The sequence below is a fragment of the Phaseolus vulgaris genome, chromosome 6 (genome assembly GCF_051622355.1).
Source record: "Phaseolus vulgaris cultivar YP4 chromosome 6, ASM5162235v1, whole genome shotgun sequence".
Taxonomy (NCBI): Eukaryota; Viridiplantae; Streptophyta; class Magnoliopsida; order Fabales; family Fabaceae; genus Phaseolus; species Phaseolus vulgaris.
Genome location: NC_143503.1, coordinates 3,927,044 through 3,937,425, shown reverse-complemented (window position 1 = coordinate 3,937,425; position 10,382 = coordinate 3,927,044). Strand labels below are relative to the sequence as shown.

The following is a 10,382-nucleotide window of genomic DNA, read 5'->3' as shown; positions in this document are numbered from 1 at the left end:
TGTGAAAGTGGTTTTTTGTTTTGGTTTTCCTTTGCACGAGAATCACGGTGTTTCTTATGTTTTTATGTTTTGAAATTGTAGTAGTCCATCTCAAACACTAATTTATTTTGTATTTCGAATTAGTTTATATCATAATGAATGTGATTCCCAAGGTGACTACATTTTGTATCATTTATCTATATATCTATAAATCTATAAATCTCTAAATATATATAAGTAAAGGGTATTTCTAAGGAAAGTTTTGCCACGTGTCCCCACAAGAAATTTCGGTTTCAATTCTGAGTAAGATGATTGCTTTGGTTAAATAAGAGGTAATTTTGAAAGTTTAACAAAAGGGGAATGCAGGAAAAGGAAATGGTGATAACTGATGAAAGAAAAGACAGTTCCAAATAGCACAGCTATAAGATTAAAAAAGCAGAAGAAAGGGTAAAAAAAAACATTATTGGTAGCTTCAATAAAGCATGGGGTCAAGGAATTAATTATTATTATTACATCAAAAATCCATGTTGGGATGAGGGAATATTGAAAATGTCTCCAAACATATGCTATATTGCAAGGTGTCACCTAAATCAACATGAAGTTGCATTTGTCGTAGCCTGTGCAAAACCATGGGTTTTACAAAAACACACAAGTTAGTGTAAATATACTTAGCATTAGTACATAGTAAAAAAGAAGAGAAAGAATATGTTACTAATATGAGAACATAGTACATAGATATATTCTTCTTACTTTCATCATCTAATTATAAATTAACTCTCTTACCCAAAAAAAAAAATCTAATTATTAGCTAACTTATATGATAAATTTATTTACCTTGGCACTATTTATTTTAAAAATTATTCAAAATTTATGGGTAAAATGTTTTTTTATCACTTCAAAATATGTAAATTTCGGTTTTATTTTCTCAAAAACAAAACTGCCGATTTTTTATTCCCAAATTTTAAAACTTGCTACTTTTAGTTTTATAAATTAATTATAAGCATTTGTACCCGAGATATTATGAACAAAAACTAAAAAGAATTTTTTTCATAAGAAACTATTAACTTATGTTTAAGTTATAAAACATAATTTAGTGAAATTATGCATGGAAGTTGTATAAACCCTAATGGTTAAACCTTAATAATATTTCTGAGTATTGCACAATTACTTACTTGGATCAACCGTGACGAGCATGGCAGTTCCACCAAAGTCACAAGTCCCTCCACCAATCTTAGTGTTCTGCCAGTAACTATTGAAGGCAAAGGAAGCATGGGACAGTAGAGTGTTGGGCTGGAAGCAGAGCCCATTGGGCTGAATTGATTTGCAATCTGCTCCAGACCCACAGGCATAGTCCATGGCCTCCTGAATGATCGGGTCTGGAACCGTGGGCTTTGCCACACACCAAAGGGCGTACTGTGGGGGCTTTTTGCGGTGCGTGGAGGGTGAAGGGGGTGGTGGGAACACCACAGGAGGTAGGTACACCAGTGGTGGTGGGCTTTGACTTGGAACACTCTTTGGTGGGCCTGATGGGCTTGGAGAATGCTTTGGTGGGCTTGAAGAAGAATAAGGAGATGGTGGTGGTGGTGAAGAAGCAACAATGCTTCTTGGGCTTGGGGGCCCATGATAAGGTGGGCTTGGAAGAGGTGAAAATGCTGGGAGATTAGGGTTGCCAACGCCACCTGTGGTTGGAGGTGCCAATGGAGGAGCAGTGGAGCTTGACGATGGTGGTAGTGAATTGTAAGGTGGCAAGGGTAGGGAAGAAGGAGAGCCATATGAATCAAAATCTGAGAACCCAAATGAATCAAATGATGAATACTTGCTCAAACGTTTTAAAGATTTCATTTTCAGCTTCTTGGAGGATTTGATGAGGGTGCTTCTATGGATTCTGTGACCCCTTAATATAGCCCTTCCATGATACATAGCATCTGAAACATAAGAAAAAAAAACATTAGGGTTACTACACTAACCAAAACTGAAAAAAAAAAAAACTATATTATGGACTTTACCACACATAGGGAAAAGAGTGGAAGCTAGCATTGAGAAACTAAGAAATGCAATGGTGAGTCTAAGAATGTGATCCATTGTAGAAGAATTGATGTTGGAAATGTAAAGAGTTGAGGAGAGTGAAACATGCATGGCAATATAAGGAGCCCTAGTAAAGTGAGAAGGCTTGAAGATCAACTAAAGTTATGATTCTGCGGTGTTCACTTTAGTTTTGTTGGTGTCACTTAATAGCAATGCATGCATTTGGATATTATATTAGAGTGAGTTTTTGTTGTGAGGAATATATGCTTACTTGGACGTGAACCTTGGTCTTGCTTGTGTGCCACTCAAAGAACTACATGAGATTTGGGGTCATTTTTTATATATGTGATTAAGCTTTTCAAATTCTTGCTTTTAAAATTCCTATTGTGATTGAACTCATCAAAAGTATAAGTTGAAGACTCACTTTAAATCATATCAATATAACTAGCTAAAACATAGTTTTCTTTTATATATACGTGTCAACATTTTTATATGTAGAAAAATATAACTGTTGTAACTACACTAAAAAAACTAAATTTTATTAGTGATTTATATTTAGTGGTTATAGTAAACCGTTAGAAATAATATAATTCCTGTCATATTATTCTAATAACATTAATATTAATAATACTAATAATAGCATTAATACATAATATTAACATTAACAAATATTATTAATAATATTAAAAATAATTCTAATAACCGCCAAAAAAAAGTTATATTACTTTGATATTTTTTAACTTTTAATTATTAAAGTGGAAACACTAACCAAACAAAAAATTATTTTGATATTTCTGTTTTTAATTTAGTTACTACAAACAAGTTTTCTATGAGATTTCTCGAATCTTACAATAGTTTGTTTTCATGATTATTGTATATGTACCGGTACTGGGCGAGGCCGGGACCCACCTGCCTGCCCGACTCCCAGTCAAGCCTGACCGAGAGACTGATAAGTCAATATCTTCAGAAATCTGGCCGAACGGCCGGCAGACCGAGACCTTTGTATGCTTGGCCGACTGACGAATGGTCGAGACCTTTGTATCTGATAAGTCAATATCTTCAGAAATCTGGCCGAACGCCGGCAGACCGAGACCTTTGTATGCTTGGCCGACTGACGAATGGCCGAGACCTTTGTATCTGATAAGTCAATATCTTCAGAAATCTGGCCGAACGGCCGGCAGACTTAGACCTTTGTATACTTGGCCGACTGATGAGTGGCCGAAACCTTTGGAGACTTAACTGAGATGGTCGAAGACCACACTTATTTGGCCGACGGCCGAACCCTATTACGATTAACGCTCAAACCGAGATCAGTAAAGCTAATCCATCATCAAGAACTAGGTAATGCAACCCTAAGCGGTATCCACCTCGATAAACGGGCCCAACAAGGTAGGCCCATTAGAATAATATAAATAGCACGCATTCCAAGGAGTAAGGTATGTCATTATTACTGTTCACCTACCTGAGAGCTAACCACCCGCTTTACTGACTTGAGCGTCGGAGTGCCTTCGCAGGTACCCCCACCATCCGGTGTACACCCGACGACCGAGTCCCGAGTGCCGAAAGATAAGCAGAAGGAAGAGAAGGATCCCAGTTCATCACTCAGCCACCTGCCCGACCGAAGGAAGGAGAAGAAGACTTCAACAGTTCTCTAGGTCCCATCACCCTAGCAGGAACAATTGGCGCCCACCGTGGGGCCGAGGGAAACTAGCTGAAGGAAAAAAGTAGATGGTTTCGACAAGAAGCATGGAAAGAATGACTGAAGCCGACCAGACAATGCTGCTGCTGTCTCTCCAGAGGGAGATGGCCGAGATGCGAAGAAAGGCCGAGGAGGCCGCTCAGAAAAATGAGCAAGAGCTGCAGGTTCTCCGCAGGGAGAACGAAGATATGAGAAAGAAGCTGGGGGAGGGAGGACCCTCTGTCATACCGACGAACGTGGTCGGCAAGTCCTACACCTCTCCCCCCAACCCGGATGTGGCCGAGGGGACAAGAGGCCGACCCCCTCCCCGCGAGACTGAAACGGGCGACGAGTCGTGCCTAATCAGATCCACCCGGACGACCCTGACGGCCGACCCGAACCGCCGTCACCCCTTTACAAACAACATCATCGAAGTCCCACTTCCTGAGAAGTGGAAGGGTTTCAACCGAGACCGATACGACGGGTCGACCGACCCGGACGAGCATATGGACGCCTACACCACCCATATGAGTCTCTACACCTCGGACGACGCCGTCTTGTGCCGAGTGTTCCCCACATCCTTGAAGGGTGCAACCCTTAGTTGGTTCACCAAGCTCTCACCCAACTCCATAGATAGCTTTGCCACGCTCATCGCAAAGTTCGAAACACAGTTTGCGACCAGCCGGCCGCACCACCTGACCTCAATCGCCCTGGTAGGCATCCGCCAGGAGAAAGGAGAGTCGCTGAGAACCTTCGTAGATAGGTTCAGTAAAGTGGCAATGAGCATCCGAAATCTGAGTCCGGATGTCGCCATGCACCACATGCTGACGGCCCTGCGCCCGGGGCCCTTTGCCGACAACCTATGCATGCAGCCGGCCGACAGCCTAGACGAACTGAGAAAGAGAGCCGCTAAGTACATGCAGCTGGAGGAGCTAAGAGAGTTCCGCAACCAGGCCCGTGCCGAGGCCGGTGGAGAGAGGAAAGAAGAAAAAGACCGACAGGCTTGGCCGATACAGAGAACGGACCGGCGCCGGGAAAACCGAGACCGAACGATCCGTTTCTCGAGGTATACACCCCTAACGGCCGAGCGGGGAAGGATTCTGGACGAAGCCCTTAACGCCGAGCTGATCCCTCCCCCAAGGAAGGTGGCCAGCCCAAATAACGCCGACCGGAGGAAGCAGTGTCGGTACCACCAGAACACCGGACACTCAACCGACGAGTGTCAGGCCCTTAAGGACAAGATAGAGGAACTTATCTAGGCTGGGCATCTCCGCCGGTTCGTCAGGAATGGCCGAGACCCACCAGGCCGGGCGGATCCTCCCAGACGAGGTCACCTCAGCGCGGCCGAGAAAACCAAAACAACAGAGGCGACCGACAACCCGCAAGGGCTGATCCCCCTCGAAGAGACGACCCCCCCAGGGAGGCCGATAGGAGAGGTAACCGAGAGGTTATCAACACCATAGCCGGCGGCTTCGCCGGGGGAGGAAGCACGAACAACGCCCGAAAGAAGCACCTCCGGGCAGTACATCAGGTAAACGCTGTGGCGTTCCGACCGAGAATGCCACCCATCACATTCACGGACGATGACTTCAAGGGCGTAGACTACCGCCAGCAGGACGACCCGATGGTGATAGCGGTCGACATAGATCGATTCACCATAAGGAAGACCCTCGTAGACCAAGGAAGTTCGGTAGATATCCTCTACTGGAAAACTTTCAAAGCCATGAGAATGACCGAGGCCGAGATGATGCCATACGACGACCACGTGGTAGGATTCTCGGGCGAAAGGGTGGGTACCAAGGGGTATATCGACTTGTACACCACCTTCGGAGAGGGGAAGAACACCAGGACCATCAAAATTCGGTACCTGGTCATCGACGCCAACACCTCCTACAACATCCTCCTCGGCCGACCATCCATCAACCGGCTGATGGCCATAGTATCAACCCCTCATCTCGCAATGAAATTCCCTTCGAAGACAGGAGACATTCTCACGGTCCACGTGGACCAAAAAGAAGCACGGGAGTGCTACGCCGAGAGCCTCCGGGTGGAGCCTCTAAGGGCAGACACCTCTCCCCTTCGGGCGAGAAAGTCCTCCCGAAAGGACCGCTCCCCCAGGAAGGACCGGCCCAGGGAGACCCAGCCAACCGTGGCACTAGTAGACCTTGATCCCCGGGCAACCGAGGACAGGCTAGAGGCAAGAGAGGAGCTGAGGAGAGTCCCCCTCCTCGACGAAGAGCACAGCACGGCTGTAGGGACAGCCTTGGCGGCGGCCGAGGCCGAGGTCATGCACGCCGAGCTAAAAAAGAATGTCGACATGTTCGCATGGACGCCGGCCGACATGCCGGGAGTAAGTCCGGATGTCATCACCCATCGGCTGTTCATATTTAAGGAAGCCCGTCCGATCTCCCAAAAGAAGAGGGACTTGGGCGACGAAAAACGACTCGCAGCGAAGGAGGAGGCCGGCAAGCTCCTGTCGGCCGGATTCATAAGGGAGGCCCGATACACGACATGGCTGGCCAACGTCGTCATGGTTACCAAGCCTAACGGTAACTGGAGGATGTGCGTCGACTACAGAAACATCAACAGCGCATGCCCGAAGGATACCTACCCCCTCCCGAACATTGACCGACTGGTGGATGGGGCGGCCGGCCACAAAATTATGAGCTTCCTGGACGCTTACTCTGGCTATAACCAGATAAGCATGCACCCGCGGGACAAGGAGAAGACGGCCTTCATGACGGCCGATGCCAACTACTACTACGAGGTCATGCCGTTCGGCCTCAAGAACGCCGGGGCGACCTACCAGCGTCTCATGGACAAAATTTTCAAGGGTCTGATAGGCCGGGCGGTAGAAGTCTATGTGGACGACATAGTCGTGAAGTCCGACTCCTTCGAGCAACATCTGAAGGATCTGGACGAGGTCTTCAAGGCTCTAAGGGGAGTCAACATGAAACTCAACCCCGAAAAATGTACTTTCGGGGTAGAGGGGGGAAAGTTCCTAGGCTTCATGCTCACCCACCGAGGGATAGAGGCCAACCCCGACAAATGCCAGGCCATACTCAGCATGAGAAGCTCGAACACCGTGAAGGAGGTACAACAACTCCTTGGGCGGCTGACCGCCCTCTCTCGATTTGTCCCCCGCCTGGCCGAGAGGACGAGGCCGATCGTTCAGTTGCTCCGTAAAGGCAAAAAATTCGTCTGGGACGACCAATGCGAGGAAATCTTCAAAAAATTCAAAGAGTTCCTCACATCTCCGGCCGTCATCCAGAAGCCGAGACCCGACGTCCCAATCCTCGTATATCTAGCAGTCTCGGAAGAAGCAGTCAGCGCTGCCCTAGTGCAGGAAGCCGAGGGCGAGGAGCGACCCATATACTTTGTCAGCCGAACCCTCCATTCGGCCGAGACCCGATATCAGATGATTGAGAAGGTGGCTCTCGCACTCGTCCTCACGGCAAGACGGATGCGCCCCTACTTCCAAAATCACTCCATAACTGTAAGAACCGACTACCCTATTTTCAAAATTTTATCTAAACCGGACCTTGCAGGGAGGATGATAGGATGGTCGGTCGAACTCTTCGAGTTCGACATACGTTATGAGCCGAGGGGCGCCATCAAGTCTCAATGCTTGGCCGACTTCTCGGCCGAGCTGACACCACTGCCCACCCTCTCGGACGGTTGGACTCTCTACGTGGACGGCTCATCAAATAAAACAGCCTGTGGAGCGGGAGTCGTCCTGGAAGGGCCGGGCGACCTCCTCCTGGAACAAGCCCTCCAGTTCGGATTTCGGGCGACCAACAATCAGGCCGAGTACGAGGCCTTGCTGGCCGGGCTGAACCTAGCTTACGACATGGGAGCGCGCGAGGTTACATGCAAAAGCGACTCCCAGGTGATGGTCGGCCAAGTCAACGGAGATTTCGAGGTTAAAGAGCCTTTGCTGCAGCGGTACTACCACGCGGCCAAAAACAGTATCGTCCGCTTCAACAAAGCGCCCTTGCAACACATACCGAGGGAGGACAACAAAAGGGCCGACATCCTGTCCAAGCTCTCGATCACCAAAAAGAAGAGCCACCAGAGGTCAGTCATACAAATATGGCTGAGACACCCTAGTGTGACGGAGACCGAGGCCGAGTGTCTGGCTATCGAAGAAGAAGAGGCCGACGCCGAAAACTGGATGACACCCGTCATCCAATATCTAACAGTCGGCACATGCAAGGCCGGCCAAGAGAAGGCGATGAAGCAGCAATGCGCCCGGTACACCATGATTAACGAAGATTTGTATCGGAGAGGCTACTCGACCCCCTTGCTAAAATGCATCACCAACAAAAGGGCCGAGTACATCCTGGCCGAGATCCATGAAGGAATCTGCGGAAATCACGCCGGGACGAGGACGATGGCCGCCAAAGTTTTAAGGGCCGGCTACTACTGGCCGACCATGCAAGGCGACTGTGCCGAATATGTGAAGAAATGCGCCAAGTGCCAAGAGTTCGGCCCCCTCCACCACACCAGGCCGGAAGAACTACATAGCATCATCTCCCCATGGCCGTTCGCCATGTGGGGGATGGACATTATCGGGCCATTCTCCCCAGGGAAGGGGCAGACCAAATTCCTCCTGGTGGGAGTCGACTACTTCACTAAATGGATCGAGGCCGAGCCCCTCGCCTCCATCTCGGCGAAGAATGTACAAAACTTCGTATGGAGGAGCATAGTTTGCCGATTCGGCGTCCCACACACAATAGTAACTGACAATGGCCGACAGTTCATCGACCGAGGCCTACAATCCTTCTATGACGACCTGGGCATCAAGTCCGTCACAGCCTCGGTGGAACACCCACAAACCAATGGGCAGGCCGAGGCCGCCAACAAGGTCATACTCAACGAGCTGAAGAAGCGTCTGGGCAAAGCAAAGGGCCGATGGACCGAGGAGTTGATCGAGGTACTTTGGGCGTACAGGTGCACTCCCCAAACTACCACACAAGAAACGCCCTACAGCCTGACATACGGAACCGAGGCCATGATCCCGGTAGAGGTGGCCGAGCCCACCATACGACGGCAGATGTTCGATCTCACCCTAAACGAGGAAAGCCTAGCGGTCAACCTCGACCTGATAAGTGAGCTTCGTGACAAAAGCAAGATTCGGGAGGCTGCCTGCAAAGCCCGGGCGTCCAGACGGTACAACACCAAAGTCCGGCCTAGAGGTTTCCAGAAGGGCGATCTTGTCTGGAGAATGCGCAGCGATGCAAGAAAAAACGAAGGGAAGTTCTCATCCAACTGGGAGGGGCCTTTCCGAGTCCGAGAAGTCGCACAAGGAGGGGCCTATCATCTAGAATGGCTTTCAGGAAAAATTGTATCGAGGACGTGGAATGCCACGCACCTCAAATTCTATTACAGCTAAAATCAATAAAATCACGCACTCTTTCCTCACCCAATCAGGGAGGTTTTAACGAGGCGTTTTCATCAAAAGTGTTGGAAATATTCTACCGAGAGTACCAGCCGCCCGCCCGCTCGCTCGATTAACATCGCGAGTGCCGGCCCACCGACTGCCCACTCGCTCGATTAACATCGCGAGTGCCGGCCCACCGACCGCCCTCTTGCTCGATTAACATTGCAAGTGCCGGCCTGGCGAACGCCCGCTCGCTCGATTAACATCGCGAGTGCCGGCCCACCGACTGCCCACTCGCTCGATTAACATCGCGAGTGCCGGCCCACCGACCGCCCACTTGCTCGATTAACATCGCAAGTGCCGGCCTGGCGAACGCCCGCTCTCTCGATTAACATCGCGAGTGTCGGCCCACCGACTGCCCACTTGCTCGATTAACATCGCAAGTGCCGGCCTGGCGAACGCCCGCTCTCTCGATTAACATCGCGAGTGCCGGCCCACCGACTGCCCTCTCGCTCGATTAACATCGCGAGTGCCGGCCCACCGACCGCCCACTTGCTCGATTAACATCGCAAGTGCCGGCCTGGCGAACGCCCGCTCGCTCGATTAACATCGCGAGTGCCGGCCCACCGACTGCCCACTTGCTCGATTAACATCGCAAGTGCCGGCCCACCGACTGCCCACTTGCTCGATTAACATCGCAAGTGTCGGCCCGCCGACCGCCCTCACGCTCGATTAACATCGCGAGTGCCAGCCCACCGACTGCCCACTCGCTCGATTAACATCGCGAGTGTCGGTCCACCGACTGCCCATTTGCTCGATTAACATCGCGAGTGCCGGCCCACCGAACGCCCGCTTGCTCGATTAACATCGCAAGTGTCGGCCGGCCTATCGCCCGCGTGCTCGAAACCAACATTCACAGATATGGTCGATCGCCCACGTTTTACCAATCCAAATCCAACATTCATAGATAGTGGCCGAACGCCATATTTCACCTACTCGAATTTATGGCCGATCGCCCTATATCATTCGCTCGAATTTATGGCCGATCGCCCTATATCATTCGCTCGAATTTATAGCCGATCGCCTGTATGTCATTCGCTCGAATTTATGGCTATTCAAACTTAATACTCGCAATCACTGGCCGACTGCCATGTTATGAATCCAAAACAATCGCAGTTCATGGCCGACCGCCAAAGGTCTTGCTCGCATACATTCGTAAGTTCTGGCCGATCGCTCGAACCAGTGGGAGATCGATTCGTTAACTTGTCAATTGTTTGATTCAAAATGATAAAGGAAGAAACTGGACGATATATTCAT

At 49.5% G+C, this 10,382-nt stretch overlaps 2 protein-coding genes across 2 annotated transcripts; one reads left to right on the top strand and one right to left on the bottom strand.

Moving 5' to 3' along the window:
• Positions 1-368: 368 nt before the first annotated feature.
• LOC137828965 (uncharacterized) lies at positions 369-2,218 on the bottom strand. The gene is made up of 3 exons (XM_068635750.2): positions 1,986-2,218; positions 1,152-1,904; positions 369-596 (listed from the first exon to the last, which is right to left on the bottom strand). The coding sequence occupies exons 1-3, from the start codon at positions 2,113-2,115 to the stop codon at positions 565-567; spliced, it is 915 nt and encodes a 304-aa protein (XP_068491851.2). The 5' UTR covers positions 2,116-2,218; the 3' UTR covers positions 369-564.
• Positions 2,219-4,188: 1,970 nt separating this feature from the next.
• LOC137809556 (uncharacterized) lies at positions 4,189-4,941 on the top strand. Its single transcript, XM_068610659.2, has one exon. The coding sequence runs from the start codon at positions 4,189-4,191 to the stop codon at positions 4,939-4,941; it is 753 nt and encodes a 250-aa protein (XP_068466760.2).
• Positions 4,942-10,382: the final 5,441 nt, after the last annotated feature.